The sequence below is a fragment of the Tarenaya hassleriana genome, unplaced genomic scaffold (assembly GCF_000463585.1).
Source record: "Tarenaya hassleriana unplaced genomic scaffold, ASM46358v1 Cleome1, whole genome shotgun sequence".
NCBI classification, from domain to species: Eukaryota; Viridiplantae; Streptophyta; class Magnoliopsida; order Brassicales; family Cleomaceae; genus Tarenaya; species Tarenaya hassleriana.
Genome location: NW_010960187.1, coordinates 9753056 through 9774269, shown reverse-complemented (window position 1 = coordinate 9774269; position 21214 = coordinate 9753056). Strand labels below are relative to the sequence as shown.

Genomic DNA, 21214 nt, shown 5'->3' with positions numbered 1-21214 from the left:
TGAAACTTTTGTGCTATTCCCTCCATTTTCTTAAACCTCCAATCTCTCCCCTAAGATTCTTGCCACGCGCCACCGCACGCGCCGCCTCTTCCGCACAGTCAATCCAAGCCCAAACTCTCGAGGTCCTTGAATGGCGAGCCCTCTGCAATCAGCTTTCTCCCTTCACTTCCACGACCATGGGTCTCTCCACCGCCAACAACGCCGAAATTCCGGTGGGTAAGTCTCCGGAGGAGAGCCGGAGGCTCCTCAACGAGACGGAGGCTGCTTTGGCGGCCATGGAGGCCATGGGATCGCGGCGCTTGGATCTGTCTAAAGTCATTGATGTGTCGAAAGTTCTGGAGCGTGCTATGGATGGTCAGTTGCTTACAGTCAGAGAGCTCTGCGCAGTTCGGAGCACGTTAATGGCGGCGAGGTCTGCGTTTGATAGATTACAGGAAGTACAACCCACTGATGAGCGGTAAATCCTTCGTTTCACGGAATTTTGCTTTTTATATGGTCTAGAGAGAGCTGACTTTAATCTTCCATATAAACAACAGATTCTCTTTAGGGTTTTGCTTAATTTGTTGATTATGTTGATGAGTTATTTGGTTTAAAGCACTTCCTATGGAGAATTCTGGATGAAGCAACAGACATATGTATTGTACCTTTCAGGCTTAAAGAGTTTGCTAAAAGTACAATGAGATCTGTGAGTGGTCTTAGTGTGTGCCAAAGCAGCTGCCAAATGTTTTTTTAGCCATATGTGCGTAATTTCTCCATTAGTAATCAGAAGCTCAGCTCAAGATTTGAATCCTTTGGTCTTATAGGATCGCTCCCCTAGTCGAAATACTTAAAGGCTGTGATTTCGAGACTGATTTGGAGCAAAAGATTGGTTTTTGCATCGACTGCAACTTATCAGTAATACTAGATAGAGCTAGTGAAGACTTGGAGATCATAAGAGCTGAGAGGAAGAGAAACATGGAGAATTTGGATTCTCTTTTGAAGGAAGAAGCAACTCGGATATTTCAGGCAGGGGGAGTTGACAGGCCCTTGATAACACAGCGCAGATCACGGATGTGTGTTGCTATCAGGGCTTCACACAAGCATTTACTTCCGGGGGGTGTTATTTTAAGCGTTAGTAGTTCAAGGGCAACATGTTACATGGAACCAAAAGAGGCGGTAGAGCTTAATAACTTGGAAGTGAGGCTTGCAAACTCCGAGAAAGATGAGGAAGTGACCATTTTGAGCTTTTTAACATCTGAAGTATCAGACGCGGGAAGGGGCCTGTTGCATTTGTTGGATAGAATCCTAGAAGTTGACATCGCTTTTGCAAGAGCATCTCATGCTATATGGATCAATGGTGTCTATCCAAGTATTACTTCAAAACATGAAAAAGCGGTGAACTTGGGTGGAAATGATGAATCCTTAGCTGTAGATATTGATTCTGTACAGCATCCACTACTTCTTGGATCCAAACTCGGAAGCCCAAAAGATGAAAATAGTTTCCCTGTGCCAATAGACATTAAAGTTGAAAGTGGAACCAAAGTAGTTGTCATCTCAGGACCAAACACTGGAGGAAAGACTGCTTTGTTAAAGACATTGGGTCTAATATCTCTTATGTCAAAGTCTGGAATGTACTTGCCAGCTAAGAACTGCCCGAGGTTGCCATGGTTTGATCTTATCCTGGCAGATGTTGGGGATCCCCAGGTACTACTGTACGATTCCCTGCAAAAGATCATATCAACTGAGATCGCGATTATCTATTTCTGTCTAGGTTTAACAACAACTAAAGCTTTCTTATGAAGAAATCTGAGAGAACGTCTTATTCTTTTCCTGAATGTCTCTGCATGTATATCTGCAAAAAACAATATTGTTTTCTTGCAAATATCCCCTTTTCTGCTTCTGTTAAATATTTATTGAGTTACATAAACTTCTATTTGCAGTCTCTTGAGCAAAATCTCTCGACCTTCAGCGGCCACATCTCACGGATCTGTCAGATAATTGATCTTGCTTCGGAAAAGTCACTAGTGTTGCTTGATGAAATCTGTAGCGGAACTGATCCTTCGGAGGGTGTGGCTCTCGCCACCAGTATTCTGCAGTATGTGAAAAAGCGTGTTAATTTGGCTGTTGTAACCACACATTACGGTGACTTGAGTCGTTTGAAGGATAATGAGCCTCAGTTCCAGAATGCTGCCATGGAATTCTCTATGGAAACTTTACAGCCTACATTCCGAGTACTTTGGGGAAGTATTGGTGACTCAAACGCGTTGAGCATAGCTACATCAATTGGATTCAACAGGAGAATAATAGAACATGCACATAAATGGATGGAGAAATTAAAGCCGGAGCAAGAACTAAAGAGGAAAGGCTTGTTATTTCAGTCCCTTGTGGGGGAAAGGAATAGACTGAATCTTCAGGCAACCAAGGTTGCAGCTCTTCATTCAGACGTGATGAATCTTTACCATGAGGTACTTTTGCTTCTCTTTCCTTGTAAATGGAACGAACCATTGCTCTACTCCATGCAAATTGTCGTTTATGCTCGTGATCTTAGATAGACACATTGAGATAATTTCCTACCGAAAATGGCTACGGATAGTCATGTTGTTGCATCACATCATTGCTGTTTTCTTTTATCAATATTTGGGTGGTTGAAATTTTACCTTCAGTTGTACTTTTTAAAGACAACTTCGGTGTCTGAAACTTTTGTGCTATGGCCTCACTTAACTAGAGATGAACTGACCATCGGTTAAACTTTCTATGTACACTGTTAAAAGGCATTCGAAACTGCAATATTGAATGGGGTGCTCCACTAGAATCTGAAAACTAACATTGTTTTGATGATGTTATACTATTAGTTATGGTATGTATCCCTTTGTAACACTGGTTTCTCTTTTCCTTCTTTTTGTTCCCCTTTGTTTTATCTTTTGAAGATTCGGCATGAGTCAGATGATCTTGATCAGCGTGAAAGGGCACTTCGAAGGAAGGAAACTCAGAGGGTGCAACAAGATCTAGATTCTGCAAAGTTAGAGATGCAGAAAGTGGTGGTTGAATTTGAAGATCAACTAAAAGTTGCTCGCCCCGATCAATACAATTCCTTAATTCGAAAAACAGAAATGGCACTTGCAGAGATTATCAAATCTTGCAGCCCTAGTGATTTTATCTTTGCAGATGAAGCAGACAGCGAGTACTCACCACAAAAGGGTGATCAAGTTCTTGTGATAGGACTAGGAGACAAGATTGCTACCGTCGTTGAAGATCCCAGAGATGATGAGACAATACTAGTCCAGCGCGGTAAGATAAGAGTACGAATGAAGAGGAATGAGATAAAGCCGGTCCGGAATAGCAAAACCAATCAACCAGCTAACGTTGGCATGCATCCGAGGAGACAGGTACCCATCTTCCTCCTTCCAACTCGTTGGGAAATTTCTTGTTTGAGGGCCATGCTTGTATTTGTCTGATTGTGATGTATGAAATCTAATCGTACCCGACATATCTGGTGTATCACATGAGTTAGGCTTTAAAGTGTGTCCTACATGTATGTATTAGATACGTCTAAGCAGTAAAAAGTCTGATTTCACTATGAAAATGACAAGAAAGGTATGCGAAAAGAAAAAGGGTAGAATTGAGGGGCAAAAAGTTCTAAAAGATTGAAACTTTTTGCATAGATAAAGGCTTGTGGGTTAGTGTTCTAGATGCTTGTTCACCTCCCGAAAGGTCTCGGATTCGATCCATAGTTCGGGGATTTGTCACAAACAAGCATGAGTTTGATCTAACCCTTGTCTGATAACCGCGTTTGCGCCTTTCAGACACAGCCTGAAAACAGGTTCAAAGCATTTTCGAACGAACTGCATTTTCTCATAATCAGCAGCTCAGCAGCTTAGGACATATATTTTATGTGCTGATTATACTGTCTGATCTCACTGAGGATTTGAACAACAGCTACGCCGGGAGTTTCCGAGTGCCGCAGAAGAGATAAGAGGAGGGGAAGCGTTCGGGCCGAGGGTGCAAACGTCGAAGAACACGATGGATCTAAGAGGGATGAGAGTAGAAGAAGCAATTCACCAGCTCGAGATGGCGATATCGGGGAGAGAATCGGGTTCGATTCTCTTCATCGTGCATGGAATGGGGACAGGCGTTTTGAAGGAAAATGTGCTCGAGAGGTTGAGAAAGCATCGCCGGGTTTCTAGGTACGAGGAAGAGAGTGCTGTGAACCATGGATGTACAGTTGCTTACATCAAGTGAGTTTTAGTTTCCATTGTTGTCTCGAATATGATTTAAACGGCTCCTTACTACATTCATTCAGTTATTCCTAATATATGAGTATAATGAATTAAAGTAGAAAAAAAATCTTTTTTTTAATGAAAAAACATAACAAAAATCTCAAAATTTGAAAAAGACATTAGTTTGAAATATTAATTACATGTAAATCAGAATCCGAATAATTTTCATCTTTAGAACAAATATAAAAAATAGAAAAAGTCTAAAAAAAAATTAAACTTTCCAATTTTGATTTAAAAAACACTAAAAAAATTTCGTCAAATTTTAAATGAGTCTAAAAAACACTAAACTTTTTAACTAATCCCAAAAAATATATGAACTTTTTTACGAATGTCAAAAAAAAATTATACTTTTGAGTGATTCGAAAAAAATATATGAACTATCTGCGATTGTCAAAAATTCAACTATAATAATCTGACGTGTTTGTATTTCTTTATGACACTTCACCTCATTTTGATTTAAAAAATACTAAATTTTTTTTGTCAAATTTTAAATGAGTCTAAAAAACACTAAATTTTTTAACTAATCCCAAAAAATATATGAACTTTTCTACTATTGTCAAAAAAAAAATATTATACTTTTGAGTGATTCGAAAAAAATACATGAACTATCTCCGATTGTCAAAAAATTCAACTATAATAATATGACGTGTTTGTATTTCTTTATGGTACGTCACCTCATTTTATTTATTTTGACAATCGTAGATGAGTTAAATGTTTAAAGGTTTTTTACGTATTTTTTTAATATGTTGAAATAGTTTAGAAAAACTATACTTTATGATTGGATTGAATTTACTGAACCTTATAAATTATAATTATATAAAAAAATATCTTTGAAATTATTGAAATTTTTATTTAAATATTTCAATTTATTTAAAAGTTATAAAAAAATAGAAATTATAAAAATACAAAAATTACACCAATTCTCTAAAAACTGACAGGTTTCTCTATAAATACTAGAGTTGTCCGAAGATTGAGAATAAAAAATATCCCAACACCATATAAACAGACAAAACCGTCGCATTAGCAAAGTCATCCAAAACATTTTATAAATCACATATATACATATACTGACATATACTCAATCCTATACATATGTATATACACACTTGTATACATATATATATATACATATTTATATACACATACACATATATATGTGTACTTATATGTGTGTTTTTTCCTTAGTAAAGTTATAGATTTTGTGTATGATATCGAGATTTTGCTTTTTTGGATAATTAGGAGGTTCAATAGGATTCCGATCGGTCCAACGTCCAACTAGTATCCTAGATCCAAAATCAATCATTGTTGAACTCCTTTTCTATGGGATTTAAACTTGGGATGAAAGATACTTTGTATCCACACTTACCAGTAGAATTAGTTTATGTGGATATATCAAGATGAAATGAAGATGATCTAAAATTGATTTGGATTTTATGTTCAATCACGTCAGTTTTGATGACGAAACCATCATCGTGGCTAAATGCTAATACCGTTAGAGATTGTGTAATTGACAAACTTTAACGAATTGATAGATTTTTTTTAGACTTTTGCAATTTATACTTCTATAACTATTTTTATAAATTGATATATTTATATAGGATTTTCCCTAAAATGTATCATGAATTTTTTTTAACCAATAAATGTATGATCATGTAGGCTTAAATTAACAAAAAAAAATGTTTTGTGATTTCAGATTTTTTGTAAAACGGTTTAATGAAAACATTATCATTTCCAAAAAAAGAAAAAGAAAAAAAAAAGAAAAAACGTCATAAGCATTGCTACATAACCAAAAGAGTCAGTTCAGCAAAATCCGACTCGGGGGTTTAGTCGGAATGTAAGGCTAAATCAAAACAACAGTGACCCATGGGCCATGGCATCATGACATGCAACGTGGAGCGTTACTCTACATATAATCTTATATTATATATATATATATATAACTACCAAGATCATGAATTTTTTTTATGTAAATAAATGTAGATCAAAATAATAAAAAAGATCATAACGATGACAATGATGATATTTTTTGAATTATTATATTTAGATTAAAAAAAATGTATAAAATAGATAAATAAATTATTTGAAGATAATTTAACTTATATAGTTAAAATATCTATAAAAACAAAACATAAATTATCCAAAAATATATAGAGTGTGAGAATAGAAATAAATATAATATTTTAAATAGTAAAAATTGTATATAAGAATCATCCATATAAAAATTTCTACATTCATTAAAACAATTTTAAAAGATTATAATTATATTCTAAAAAATAGAAAATCAAAAGTTTAAGAAAATATTGTAAGAAATATTATCTAAAATAGTATCAAAGAAAGCTATTTTATTTTTGTTAAATTTAATATTTGTAAAATATTAATATATAATACAATATACAGCAATAACAAAAAAAAACATAAAATTTGTGGAATCAAACCAAGAGATGTGGCCACAAATAGTTGGACATTGGACGCATAATGAATGACCTTTTGAGCCAAGAAATATTTGCTAAAATAAAATACAGCGTATAATATATTCAAAATGAATGGATATATACACACAATATGTACATATATCGTATTTTTCATATAGTCAAAATCATTGGTAGATACATCAGCAATAAATATTTGGTCGGGGATAAGCAAATCGGATTCCATGTAGGTTGTCCAGTAAATGATCTTGTCAATTTCGGTTCAGTTTAATTGTTTGTATTAATAATCGAAAACATGCTATTCAATTTTTGTTTAGTATGGTTTTATTTAAATTAAATCGAATTAAATTGTAATTATATACACCCCGAAAATAAAATCTTCAAATTGTAACATTTGATGAGAATAATAACCACATACTTCCCTTCCACATGCATGCATATATTGAATATGCACCACAGTAGATGGGGGGACTATTCCTTATAAATGTTTTTTTTTTTAATTTTAATTTTTTTTTGGGTTATAAATGAAAATGGAACCAACCAAAGGATCCTCCATTCTTTCTCTAACTCTAACAGCCATTCCTTCCACCTACCACCGCATTGTTTTCTCTCCCTCGCTTCCCTTATTTATCTCTTCTTCTTCTTCTTCAACCTTCCTCCTAATTCATCCAAACAAAACCCCCCACGAGAGAGAGAGAGAGAGAGAGAGAGAGAGAGAGAGAGAGAGAGAGTTGGAGACAATGATAACCGCGGCCCTGCATGAGACCAAGATTCACAAACCGGCTGAAGCAGCAGCCCCTGCTCCTGCCCCCGTCGCCGGAGATGTTGCGCCGCCGCGGATTTTCCGGTCAAAGCTGCCGGACATCGACATTCCGAACCATCTCCCTCTCCATACTTACTGCTTCCAGAACATGTCGTCCGTCGCAGACAAGCCCTGTCTCATCGAGGGTTCCACCGGAAAAACCTACACATACTCCCAGACTCATCTCCTCTGCCGGAGGGTCGCCGCCGGTTTGTCCAGGTTGGGGATCGGAAAAGGTGACGTCATCATGATCATGCTCCATAACTCGGCGGAGTTCGTCTTCTCCTTCATGGGCGCTTCCATGATCGGCGCTATCTCCACGACAGCGAACCCGTTTTACACTCCGAAGGAGATCTCCAAACAGATTCGCTTGTCGGGAGCAAAGCTCGTGATCACACAGTCCCAATACGTCGACAAACTGAAATCTCTCTCCGGCGACAAGGAAGCGGAGAAGTCTCTGATAATCGGAGAAGATTTCACGGTGGTGACGACAGACGATCCGCCTGAGAATTGTCTCCACTTTTCCTCACTCTCCGACGAAAATGAGACCGACCCATCGCCGGAAACAATGGCGGAAACCGGCGGAGACGAACCGGTCGCTTTGCCATTTTCATCCGGAACCACCGGACTCCCCAAAGGAGTGGTCCTAACACACAAAAGCCTAATCACAAGCGTTGCGCAACAAGTCGACGGAGAGAATCCGAATCTGTACCTGAAACCAGACGACCTCGTACTCTGCGTTCTTCCTCTGTTCCACATATACTCGTTGAACAGCGTGTTGCTATGTTCCCTGAGATCAGGAGCGGCGGTTCTGCTGATGCCCAAATTCGAGATCGGAGCGTTGTTGGATCTGATTCAGAGACACAGAGTGACGGTGGCGGCGCTTGTTCCGCCGCTGGTTTTGGCTATGGCGAAGAACTCCGCCGTGAATTCGTACGATCTCTCCTCCGTAAGATTGGTTCTCTCCGGCGCTGCTCCTCTGGGGAAGGAGCTCGAAGACTGTCTCCGCCGTCGCCTCCCTCAGGCCGTCTTTGGTCAGGTTTGTTTCTCTCTCTAAAAATCGCCTATTATCCATATTATTATGTAATGACCCTTCAATTTTTTTATTTTTGTTTTTTTGACCCTACATTCACTGAATTGCAATAACACCCCGTAATAATAGAATATTCGAATTTTAGAGCGAGAGACAACAAAACAAATAGTATGAAAAATATTTTTTCTTTAATTTAAGAAGAAAAAAAAAAGAATTCCGGGTATTTTCAGTTTAAGTTTCCTGGTGCCAGTGGGAGAGTTTTGGTCGGAACTCATCTCTTAATCGATAAATTTGGAAAATCGTAGATGAAATTAAATTTTCAATAAAATAAAAACAAAAAGCACAACTTATAGAATTTCGGGAAAATTAGGGTTTTTATTTTTTATGTATTGAAATTTTGGAATATTTTTTGGGGTTATATATAATTATATATTCATGGAAAGAGAGTGAGAGGGTTTGCGTGTGGTCTCCGGCGTAATTCCGGTTACGTACCGTTGGGATGTTCTCAATGTACTTGGCATTGCTTCTCCCTTTTTTTTTTTTTTAATTCATGAGGGTGTTTCGGTAATTTCAGTCTCATCACCTTATTTATTTGAATCAGATGTGAGGTAGGTTGCCGCTTCGAATGAAGAGAAACAGTTAAATTATAAAACTTTAAAATCAAAATGATAATCACATGTTAATTCTGATTAGCTGAAAATGAGATTTTCATGATTCATTCCTAAATAATCTTATTTAACTATACACTTTTTTTTACCACTGATATAAATTAATTTTTATTAAATAAAATTATTCGGCTGTAATCGGTTATCTTTAATCAAACTTCTCAATTTGGTTATCACCGGCTATTTCGATTTTGGTTATTGATAGTTTCACTTTATTCACTTATTTTATTAATTTTATTTTAAAAAATAGATAATTACTTGATTTGAAAATTGAAGTCTATTTATTTATATATAATTATATATTAACAATCTGATTTTATATATTCACGAGTCAAAATGTTACTTATCACAAAAAAGAAAATATTTCTATTTAAACTAATAATAATGATAATGATAATTGCCATGATATATAATGTCAGAATATGATGTAATTATGTGTGAAAAATGAAGGGATACGGAATGACGGAGGCGGGACCGGTGTTGACAATGAGCCTAGGGTTTGCGAAAGAACCGGTTCCGACAAAATCGGGTTCGTGTGGGACAGTGGTTCGAAACGCAGAGCTTAAAGTGATCGACACAGAAACCGGTTTGGCTCTTGGCTATGACCAGCCCGGCGAGATCTGTATCCGCGGGCATCAGATCATGAAAGGTTAATTTCTTTTTCTCCTTTTTATTTTATTTTTTTCTTTTAATTTCCTGCTCATATTTGTTTTGTAGACATCTCCCTTTTTGGATTTTTTTTTCCACTAAAATTGCATGAACACTTTTTCGGGTTCATATTTATCTAAACGTACAATTTTTTTAAAGAATAATAATAAGAAACAAAGAAAAAAATAAACTTCAAGCATTTTTTTACAGTTAATTTATATATAATATCAATAGTAAAATAAAAACAAATCCAAACTTGATTAGTTCAACCGGTGAGATGAGAACGCAAAACGTTTTTTCCGTCCCGAAGTCGAATCTCAAGTTTGGAGAGGAGGTGTATAATCCAAAATATATGGTTGGATCTCGTCCCCGAGATTATAATACGGTCTTTAGTTCAAGATTTACCAAAAAAAATGATAATTGTATCCATGAATTTATGATATCGATTTCTTTTCACGGGATTTCCATCTCATTATTTTTATTTTCGTCTTTTTAGAAATCCAACTTCTTTTTGTAATTAGATACTTCATTTTTAGTTTGTTTTTACTTGAGATTTGTATATATCACATTATATTACAAAAAAATACACGTCATTCGTTATTTAACGTGCTAAACACGTTATGATTTTTTTTAATTACAGGCTTTTTTTCACCAACAGTTGCAAAATACTGGAGCCTTGTTTCGTTGATTCTTTTTGCCTGCTAATATATTTACCAATTAGGTTTTCATAGTTTTTTCTCAATATAGATAATATTTATAACGTCCGTTTTATTATTTTCTTCACGTGGATATATATATATATATATATATATATATATATTTTTATATATAAAAGAGGATAACGACATGAAATCTACGTGGACCGGCAGAACTCGTAGATGTGATCACACTTTATTTTCTCACGTCACACTCGCACAACCACACACGCGTCCACGTCATGTTACTTGGGAGGATCCGCAATAACATAGCGGGGTAAAATTGAAAATACAAGATAGAATTAGGGGGTATTTGGGAAATTCATATTTTTACGGAAATTGTGGAGTTGGCGCAGAGTATTTGAACGACGCGGGAGCCACGTCAGCAACAATAGATGCGGAGGGTTGGCTCCACACGGGCGACATTGGCTACGTCGATAAAGATGATGAGATCTTCATCGTCGATAGGCTCAAAGAGGTCATCAAATACAAAGGATTCCAGGCAAGTCCTCTATCTATACACGTATATATATATATATATATATATAGATCCACCATTTTGAATATCAAAATGAATTCTTGCTGCTTTGGTAATAAATTTCATGGGGTTTTATTTTATAATGGTAATGAATGTGATATAACAGGTTCCACCGGCAGAACTAGAGGCACTTCTCATCAACCACTCTTCCATTGCAGATGCTGCTGTTGTCCCGTAAGTTCCATTCCACTTCACTAAATTCTTTATATACATATATATATACCATTTTTTTTTTCTTTCGAATGTCGTCTTTTCACCGCCCTCTCGGGCATATATATTCATAGGCAACGGGACGAAGTCGCGGGTGAAGTTCCCGTAGCGTTCGTGGTTAGGTCTAACGGATACGAACTCACGGAAGAGGACGTGAAAGAGTACATAGCCAAACAGGTACCTTTTCACAGCACAGCATTCTTCTGCTATATATTATCCAAATATCCAAACACAATTTTCCCTAGCTAGTCAAAATTTAATAGAAAAAAACAACCGGAACAAATGTGACAAATCTTGGAACAAATGTATGTGAACGTAAGAAGAGGTGTTTGTGATATATAGGTGGTGTTCTACAAGAGATTGCACAAGGTGTTCTTCGTTGCTTCGATCCCGAAATCGCCGTCCGGGAAAATTCTGAGAAAAGATTTGAAAGCGAGACTTAGCTGAATCCGTTTCCGTTTTATTTTTTCGGGTCGAATTCATTGATATGTATTGTGAAGTTCATTTGTAATCTCAGATTGTAGCTGCCATTTGTGTTTGAAGCTAATTAGGTAGAAGGCTTCTCCCTCCATTCTAAGTTTGTGTGAAGAAGACTTTTAATAAATTTTAAAAAAAAGGAGGAGAAAAATCGTAAGAAGTATTGTTTATGAGAATGACCACTTTCTTTTTGTCCGACAATTAGTTATTTTATTTTATATATAAACAATATTTGTTTGGTTGCAATTATTTAAGCCCTTTAAGAAACGATAATATGGACTATGAAATGTGACATATTGAACCTAAACTATGTGTAACGTAAATGTATGAGATGTATTATAAATATCAGGAATAAGTTTGGGATTTGGGAATCCGATCAATTTTAATTAAGGGAATAAACACAAACTGTAAGAACGAAGAACCGGTGAAATTTTTAGTGGTGAAATTAAAAATAAAGGAGGCGACAACAAAAAAAATAGCAAACAAATTTATTAACAATTATGAAATATTTTCACAAATGGTATGGAAAATTAAGAAAAATCACGCATAAATTAAATCGTGAGGATGTTTAAACAAGAAAAATGAATTACATATATAAATCTACAAATGACTGTACAATTGATCGGATAAATTAGATGGAAAAAGGAAAAATTGAAATAAAGACACGTGTCGAAAATCTATTGGTTAAACTGACGCAAAAGGCTTGTAAGAACAGGGGAGGGATTTGTCGTCTTCGTCAAAGTTCCGAATCTGAATCCCAAAGGTTGGCTAATTTTCTCTCTTCCCGGCGGCCAGAGTCCGAATCTTTTCTTCTTCAACGCATCGACGACATAACACTAGGATTCTCTCCCTCGGTCGTGATTTGTATGTTATTTAATTTGTTTCTTGTACATGATTTGCATGTTATTTTATCTCTGATTTCTTCGTGGATGTCAACTTCCCATCAAATTGTCGCGATCTCGTTCTCGTGCGTTGATCTTTGAGTAGTTTGGGAAACTAACTTCATCGGATTGAGTTGACGATTATTTGGGTTCGTTGGACAACTCCCGGATTTGGGTTTATAGTCCCTAGCTGTCATTTTATCGATGGAATTCGAAATCTGATCTATTGAAATCTGTGTTTTCATGCTGTGAAGGCGCGAAGAAAGAGGAGATACGATGATTCGACTTAAGCTTTACGCGGGTCTCAGTTTGGTTGCAACCTTGGCTGTGGTTTACCATGCTTTTAGCAGCAGAGGTCAATTTTACCCGGCGATGGTGTATTTGTCGACGTCTAAGATAAGCTTGGTACTTCTTCTCAACATGTGTCTGGTCATCATGTTCAGTCTCTGGCAATTGGTCAAATGCGTGTTTCTGGGTCCCCTTAGAGAAGCCGAGATCGAGAGGCTGAATGAGCAAGCTTGGAGAGAGCTCATGGAGATACTCTTTGCCATCACCATTTTCAGACAGGACTTCTCTGTTGTTTTCCTCACCATGGTCGTCACTCTTTTGTTGATCAAGGCTTTGCATTGGATGGCTCAGAAAAGAATGGAGTACATCGAGACTACTCCTTCTGTACCTATGCTGTCACATGTTCGCATAGTCTCTTTCTTGGGTTTCCTCCTCCTCCTAGATGGCCTCTTTATGTACAGTTCTATAAGGCACTTAATTCAAACACGGCAGGCTTCGGTTTCTCTGTTCTTCTCATTTGAGTAAGTATCTTTGGCTTCTTTTTGTTAGTGGTAGTAACTAGTTCAATTGGCTTGGAGGATCATTCTTATATATTTTCGCTCAGTACTTAGATGGGTTAAGAATACTATATCCTCGGAGAGTTGTTGGAAGAGAAGTTGTCAAGAGGGTATGGATTATATATAGATACTTTGTTTTATGATGTTTTAAGTGTTTCTTGAAAAGTGGATTTAGGACCAGGGCTCTGAAAGTTTTTGAGAGTTTGTTGAGTTTCCAAAACCTGTGAATTTCGAATATCCGAGTTTAGATCAGAGTGGTTCTCTGAGATAGTATGCGCCAGAGTTGCTTCGGTGTGCCTCATGCTTTGGTTATCGATTTTGTTCCCTTATATCCATATGTAGCTGGTATATTTCTACTATGTCTTTGCTGGAGCTGTTTAAATTTCAGAGTTTTAATTGTAAGATGTGATTTAAAGAGTTGTGGAAAAAGTATATAACCCTAAATATTTCTGAGTTTTTCAGTTGTTATCACGAAGGAATCATGGAATATACATCTATTGAATATGGATGGGCTTTTTGGTAGTGTGTAGGTGATAATATTTGCATGGGGATTTTTTTTTCGTGAAATCAGGTTGTGTGATGCTTCATCTAATTTAGTCATGTATGTAGTTGAACTATACCTTGGATATTCATTTGACTTTCTTTTTCTTTTTCCTTTTTTTTTTTCAAATTTTCGTATCAAGGAATTTTGGTTTAAAAGTTTGTTTTCAGATTCAAACTTTCTAGACTATATTTCATCTTGCCATATGTTATTTAACTGATAAGTTTCTGTTGCAGGTATATGATACTGGCAACAACAACTATTTCGATTATGGTAAAGTATGTTTTTTATGTCAGCGATATGATTATGGAAGGTCAATGGGAAAAAAAGCCAGTGTATACGTTCTATCTGGAGCTTATTCGCGACCTGCTTCACTTGTCTATGTATATCTGCTTCTTCCTTGTGATATTCATGTAAGTTTCCAATTCCATTTCATCTTCCACTAATCCAAATCATTGATATTATGCCTAAAAATCAAAATTGGAACCCATGCTGACTAATCAGTGATACTGAAGTTGTGGCAGTTGCTATTATTAAGTCACTTTTGTCCTACACTATTTATCGCTGCAAATTGGCTCCAAGAGTAAATTTACTTGCACAACACGATCTTATGTATTTTTATCTCTCGGTTATAGGCCGCCACAACATTGAGTAAAACATTTGATCAATCTATAAACATGTCAGTGTCATGTTTTATTCACCTTGTGTATAATTAGGGATGTCAAAATAATGCATCAATAGGATAATGAAGCTTGATAACTTTTAAAAAAAGTGATGCAAGAGATGGTTCATAGTGGTTTCAGTCCAGGGGAGGAATGGATGGAATGGGAGGAAGTTTTACTAGTTCTTCTTCTTCCACAGAAGAACGCTTGTTATATCCTTGGTTCCTATTAAAGGGAAACCTTTTCAATACAGTACAATGCATGTCTAATCTTTTTAGATCAAAGATGCTTGGACTTTGCATAACATTATGCTTCTTTTGGTCTCAAATGTTTTTTCTTTTGGTCTCAAATGTGTTCATGTCTAATTTGAGTACTTCCATTTATTATTTAGGAACTATGGTGTTCCCTTGCACTTGATACGGGAGCTCTACGAAACGTTTAGAAATTTCAAGATTCGTGTTGCTGATTACCTCCGCTATCGTAAAATCACTTCCAACATGAATGATAGGTTTCCTGATGCAACCCCTGAAGAACTCAATGCGTAAGTTTCAGATATCCACAGAAGATTTCCGTTTCTTGGGTCTTGAAATGTTTTATCAGCTCTCCGCAACTGCTTCTAAAATCATGTGGAACTCTAGGCAATTCTTCTCTATTCTGGCCCTTAATTTCTTTCCATGGATATGCAGTAATGATGCTACCTGTATCATATGCCGTGAAGAAATGACCACTGCTAAGAAACTTATATGCGGGCATCTGTTTCATGTCCATTGCCTACGGTCATGGTTGGAGCGGCAGCATACATGCCCTACATGCAGAGCATTGGTTGTACCTCCTGAAAATGGCACATCAGCAGCCACTGGCCAACGTGGATCACACCAAGATTCTCCTCAGCAGGGTATTCATCCTGCTGCACTCTTGCGTATCCATTTATGATGTCATTTTGTACTCTTTGCCGTGCCATTATTTGAGATTCGTGAAAATGGGAGTTATTCAATGTCTGAGTTCAGCTTCTATGAGCTTAAATATCCTTAGTTTACATGGAAATTTTAGGCCTCAGGTCCTTTTTTGTTTCCTTCTTTTTCTGCAATTGCAACCGGAACAGGTGCTTCAAGTTCGGGTAGTCAGTCGTCTTCTGTTACTGCTTCCAGTGATAGTTTGAGCAGGCACCAAGCCAGGCTTCAAGCTGCTGCCACTGCAGCCTCCATATATGGAAAATCCTTTGTTTATCCATCTGCAAACACACTAATGTGGTATGTATGTATGTATTACATTGTACACCTGGATTCTTTGTTGCTTGGTTTTAGCACTAGAATTTAGTGTAGAGTGAAGACTCGATTTTCTCATTAACTTTATACATTTTCAACCAACAGAATTAGGTCGGCCTTACCGAAATGTCATTGCATGGACTGAATAACAGAATACTCAGACATGATTTTAAGTAACAAAGTATTCAGACGAGAAAATCTTAGGAAGCTAAGGACTGTATAACAAAGGAACCTTCAGCTATGTGCTTACATATATCATCTTAGTTTAATTTTTTTACTGCTATAGTTTCAGCTATTCTAATCTCAGTTTCCATCTCATTCCATCTATTTTCTGGTTTTTTGCTGGCATAATCTTTTTGTAACTCTTGTTTTCCTCCAAGAATATGTTGGAAAACCAATTAACGCACGGGTTTGATGAATTTCATGAAGGTCTCCGGGTTATTCCTTGGTTCCTCAAACTGGTTTACCTGGTTCCTCAGAAGGTGCAGAGCAGCAAGTGTCTTTCCAGTCTTTTCCTCATGGGTTTCTGCCATTTCAGCTGCCTGGGTATGTGGCTCCCGGAGAAAATTCAGATGCGAATCCAGAGATTTCAGAGGCTCAGCTGGAAGCTCAGAGAAAATTCCTTCAATCCCAGATTGAGGTAAGCTTCCGCAGACCTCTCCGTACTCGTTCGTCCTTGATTTCTACAAGTCTAAAATATTTTTCAGTCCAGGTATGAATTATGACCATCAGTTGAACCCCCCCCCTGCTTTAGACATAAGACACCAAATCTGGTCCGAGCTCAATCTCTATGTTGGCTGTTGAGTTCTGTTTTGGTTTCAGATTGACCCAGACTTGGAAACTTGTGAATAGTTTACCAATAAATTTTGTAATTTGTACTGCTGATTGGGTGCTGATGTATGCAAGGGAGTCAATTTTAGTTTAAGCTTAGTATGATGGCTCCGAATGCCCGAAAAATCCTTAGAATATTTCTGGGTCAAGAACATCACAAGTCTCTGTGCCTTTTATAGTGTGATGCATTGGAGAAGAGCTTCAACTACATGATGCTACACTATATGAGATATACATTATTGTCTGGATTTCGGTTTTTCTCTTGAGGGTAGTTCTCATTTAGAACACACTAATATCCAAGCTTAAATTAACAGACACATCTATGATATAGGATGGTTACTCAGCGGTTTAACGGCCGTGCAAAGCAGACACACTTGTCCCTGCACGGTTAATGAAACATGGATTCAAAGTATGCACGGTTAACTTTTTTGTGGATTTGATCGTATTTGATCATATGCAGGTGTTACAACACAGACTTCGACTTCTTGAGAAGTCCGAATCCGCAGATTCCCGAGTAGGAATCGATAAAGATGCAAAAGGAAAGTCGGTCATGGAGACGGATGAGTGAGAGTAGCAGGTAGGGAATGTGGTGGATTTGGAGAAGAGTGAACGGCCGAAGAAAAAGAAATAGGATGTGTAAATGGTACTTACTACTTAGTGAGAAAGTTCTGAAGTGAGGCATGAAAAAAAATGATTTTGAAAGTGTAAATGTTGTTGCACTGTTCTCAGAGGTTGAAGCTTAAGTTACCACAATGAAAGTGATTTAACCAGTATATTAGGACTGACCAAGTGTTATTACTTATTTGATCAGTCATTTGGTCAGTGTTAGGGCTCGGTGCCTGGAGGTACTGTCCGAAATTTGGATACTTGATCAAAGGAGTGCGGGTTCGAATTCAGGCTTCGTCGATCGATTATTCGTATCCTCTGGTAATCCGAGTCACGAGGGAGCGTGAGGCCATGAGGGGTGAGATGCGGGAGGGGGGCGACAGGGGCTGCGGATCCGACAATTTCAGCAGCTGGAAGGTGTTGAGGTGACAACTTGAGTTTCGCTTTCGAGCAAGTTTGAGTTTTATTTAGTGATTTCGATTTTTTTAAAGATTAAAAAAAATCGATTTCGATTCGGTTCCGTCTCACCTCACTGTGCCTCTTCGGTCAAATTACGTCTCTCCTTGGCTCTCGCATCGCCGGTCGTCGGATCCATGCGATCACTACCATTCATGCGAGTGGATCCTCATTATAAATAGATGGTCCCATTTATTTGACCGTGACATAGAGCCATCTTCTCGTCTCAGGCCTTAATCAATGCTGATGTTTATGCTCTTTCCCGGTTGTATCAGGACTAAAATTCTGCTGATAGATCATGTTTTAAGTTACACCAAAACTCGTCTCAGGCCTTCCATCAGATCAAAATTTTTGATACACAAAAAGCTTCAATCAGCTCTCAGTCCGAGTCACCGTCATCTGCTTCATCCGCCTTCTGAGCCGCATTTCCGATCTGAGTACGCCGTAGAGCTGAAACAGTACGAGACCATGGAAGATGACAAATAGTTTTAACCTATACGAGTTCAATATGTAGCATATATAAGCAGAACAATTCAAAACTCACATTTTAGAGAAGAACCGGCAAGACATGTCAATCTCGATTTCGTATTGGTCTCGGCTAATGGTTTTGCCTTCTCCTTCACGGCCATTCGGATATCCCAAACTCGTATGATCCCGTCAGATGATGCAGAAGCTACCAAGAACGGGTCTTCCGAAGCACCATCATTATCGTTCCTCGTAAGAACAACAACTCCTTTAATACGAGCAGGGTGAGCGTCTTCAATGGAATAAGCAACCTTCCCGCAATTTGTGTCCCAAGCCGTGATTGCCCGATCCTCTCCAGCCGTAAACAGAGTCCCATTCTGTTGCGGAGCAAACAAAAGTAGCAAATATTCACCCAAAAGAATCGATTTTATGCACTACAAAAGGGTGCTCACCTAGTACGGAATATCTAATCAAAGGCTCAACACAACACGAATCCAGAAAAAAAAGTCAGCCGCATATTGTTTCCATGGTGTTTTTCGGGGTAAAACTGCCCAACAGGAATTCATAATCTTTCACAAAATACTTTTCGACAGAACTTGCTTTCGTATCATAAAAAAGGCCGCTTTGGGAACCAATGCACGATCACGAAAACACACCGAAACAGGTAAAGTTTTTGATCTACAAATGTAAACGATCTGGAAATTGCATTGCCAAAGCTGAAGCCGACATCTTTCTTTACATCTAAAACTAACAGAGAATGTTCTGGCAAGAACCTCAAAACCGCTATTAAAGAAGATTCACGCAGGTAGTAAAACACGTTCATAGAAGATTCTGAGACCACACGCAATGCAATCAACTACATATTCCAATCTTTGATTCGAATAAAGATCTAGAATTTTCGCCTAAATCAATCGTGGGTTAACTAGATACCGAGCAAAAGTTCAAGCTTTGAGGAGAGAGAGAGAGAGAGAGAGACCTCTCCAGGGGAAGCACAGAGAATCCTCTTGCGACTAGGGTTCTCAAGCTCAAACAGAAGCTTTGCATCTTCAGCTTGATGGACTCCAACCTTGCTATTCACCACCATGAAGAACTTCTCCCCGCTGGAATCAAACTTCACAAGACTTGCTTCATGACCTAATCTGCAACAGAAGCTCCTCTTTCCCCTCACCAGATTCGACATCGCCAAGCACTCGTCCCGAGACACCGTCAAAGCAAGCTTTCCCGAGGGATGAATCGCCAGATCATTCACACCCTTCTTGTGAGGCCGAAACGACTTGAGCAACACAAAAGGGTCAGCGTCGAAGATGGCGACGGATCCGTCGGCGGCGGCGGAGACGAGGTTGCGCGGGAAGGAGAGCGACGGAGGGGTGAAGAAGGAGAGGGCGGTGATGGAGGCGGTGTGGTTGTGTCCCAGCAGGGAGCCAAGGGAAGCGGCGGAGGGGAGGTCATAGAGGTGGATGGCGTCATCAGAGCCTCCGGAGGCAGCGGCGGGTCCGGCGGCGGCGACGGTGGTGATAGGGGAGATGTGGGAAGGGTAGGAGAAGAGAGGAGCTAGGGTTAGGGTTTTGGAGTCGTCTTCATGCTTGGAGGGTTTAAGCTTGAAACCCCATATGAATCGCTCGTAGGAGCCTGCGATGAGGCTCATGGTGAACTGTCTCTGAGGTTTTGGGCTCTGATCAAAATGCTAGGGTTTTTAGGTGCTGCTTGTAGATGCCAAATTAATACTCCTCTGCCAAAAAAATAAATTAATTAGTTTTTAAGAAAAGGAAAATTGCAACATGTTTATATTCTTTATAAAAAATATAAAACAATACACTTGTAGTATGAGTACAAAAAATTATTTTTTTCTTTACTTTCATTTGAAATTATAATCAAATATGATTTTTTATTCCAAATTTTCATCTTATTTGGAAATATTAAATAATAGTGTTACTTTTTCTATTTTAAATTTGATATGAATAAAGATATACAACCAAATATATATTGTTTGAGAACTCTCATAAATATAATATAAATTGGTTTATAAATAACCCAAGATGTGATAACTATCATAATATAATATAAATTGGTTTATAAATACAGAATGAAAATAATAACAGTTACGTTTTATTTTAGTTTTCTGTTACGTATAAAATCGATTTGATATGTAAATAAATAAACCAATTTATATTATATTTAGTATTTATAATATACAAATTATATACTTAAATAACCTTTTTTTAATACTTTTATATCATGTATAATATTTTTCTAAATACAAATTTCTAAGCTTAATTTAAGTTGAATTTCTTTTAGCTATTTTCTCCCTGTATGTATATATATATATGTCTACGTGCCTGAATATATGCACATATTTACATTAATCTCCTTTTCCTCCAATTTCCCACTTTGTTTTTCCCATTGCTTCCTTTCCCGGTGGTTCCTGTTTTCTCCTACATGAGAGGGTTTAAGTCCTAATACGCTGAATCCGGGTGCAACCGAGAGATGGAATCCGTGACTTCGAGTACGATTCTCTGATTCTCCGTCCGAAGAGGGCTGGACCCGTATCTTCTGCTATGGAAGTCGAAACTAACATCTGGAATCGCTAATTTCAGAATCAGGGGTCAAGGGTTCTGCTAATTTCCATCGTTCTTAAGAAAATGATGAATCTTGCGCGCGGACGATCCGTTCAAAGCTCATTCTCCCGCATTATCCACCGTGTATGCTTCGCTTTCTCTCCCTTCCTCTTCATTTTGTTGTGTTGTTGGATTCTGTATAACGATTTCAATTAATTTCATATGCAGAACGGTAAGGTGGGATTCGCTAAAGCTGATTTTGGAAGGTGATTTTTTTACTTCCGATTCAATTAGTGTGTGTGTGTGTGTGTGTGTGTGAGAGAGAGAGAGAGAGAGAGAGAGAGAGAGAGAGAG

The 21214-nt window shown here is 37.7% G+C and overlaps 5 protein-coding genes across 8 annotated transcripts in view; 4 read left to right on the top strand and 1 right to left on the bottom strand.

Annotated features, from left to right (window-relative positions):
• The window catches only part of LOC104821785 (endonuclease MutS2), a 4714-nt gene extending 444 nt beyond the window's left edge, over positions 1-4270 (top strand). The window contains exons 2-6 of the mRNA XM_010552782.1: positions 17-457; positions 804-1683; positions 1920-2444; positions 2907-3365; positions 3916-4270. Of these exons, the coding sequence (XP_010551084.1) occupies positions 17-457; positions 804-1683; positions 1920-2444; positions 2907-3365; positions 3916-4218 (2608 nt within the window). The 3' untranslated portion in view covers positions 4219-4270. The remainder of the gene's footprint in view (positions 1-16; positions 458-803; positions 1684-1919; positions 2445-2906; positions 3366-3915) is intronic.
• A 2981-nt stretch (positions 4271-7251) lies between these two features.
• On the top strand, positions 7252-11954 carry LOC104821776 (4-coumarate--CoA ligase 3). The gene is made up of 6 exons (XM_010552771.2): positions 7252-8526; positions 9636-9834; positions 10885-11030; positions 11173-11240; positions 11351-11453; positions 11619-11954. Exons 1-6 carry the CDS (start codon positions 7426-7428, stop codon positions 11721-11723), a joined length of 1722 nt encoding a protein of 573 aa, XP_010551073.1. The 5' UTR covers positions 7252-7425; the 3' UTR covers positions 11724-11954.
• Positions 11955-12480: 526 nt separating this feature from the next.
• Positions 12481-17551, top strand: LOC104821768 (ERAD-associated E3 ubiquitin-protein ligase HRD1B-like). The gene is made up of 8 exons (XM_010552761.2): positions 12481-12617; positions 12889-13443; positions 14257-14433; positions 15074-15223; positions 15369-15577; positions 15785-15932; positions 16377-16587; positions 17239-17551. The coding sequence occupies exons 2-8, from the start codon at positions 12911-12913 to the stop codon at positions 17344-17346; spliced, it is 1536 nt and encodes a 511-aa protein (XP_010551063.1). The 5' UTR covers positions 12481-12617; positions 12889-12910; the 3' UTR covers positions 17347-17551.
• A 522-nt stretch (positions 17552-18073) lies between these two features.
• LOC104821761 (p21-activated protein kinase-interacting protein 1) lies at positions 18074-20004 on the bottom strand. Its single transcript, XM_010552748.1, has 3 exons — positions 19282-20004; positions 18385-18682; positions 18074-18290 (listed from the first exon to the last, which is right to left on the bottom strand). The coding sequence occupies exons 1-3, from the start codon at positions 19948-19950 to the stop codon at positions 18220-18222; spliced, it is 1038 nt and encodes a 345-aa protein (XP_010551050.1). The 5' UTR covers positions 19951-20004; the 3' UTR covers positions 18074-18219.
• Positions 20005-20677: 673 nt separating this feature from the next.
• Positions 20678-21214, top strand: part of LOC104821739 — a 5187-nt gene continuing 4650 nt past the window's right edge. For 3 of the 4 annotated variants that reach the window (XM_010552735.2, XM_010552710.2, XM_010552727.2), the window contains exons 1-2: positions 20678-21004; positions 21089-21126. In XM_010552735.2, coding sequence (XP_010551037.1) covers positions 20945-21004; positions 21089-21126 — 98 coding nt within the window. In that variant the 5' untranslated portion in view covers positions 20678-20944. The remainder of the gene's footprint in view (positions 21005-21088; positions 21127-21214) is intronic. The other variant, XM_010552719.2, reaches the window with a different exon arrangement.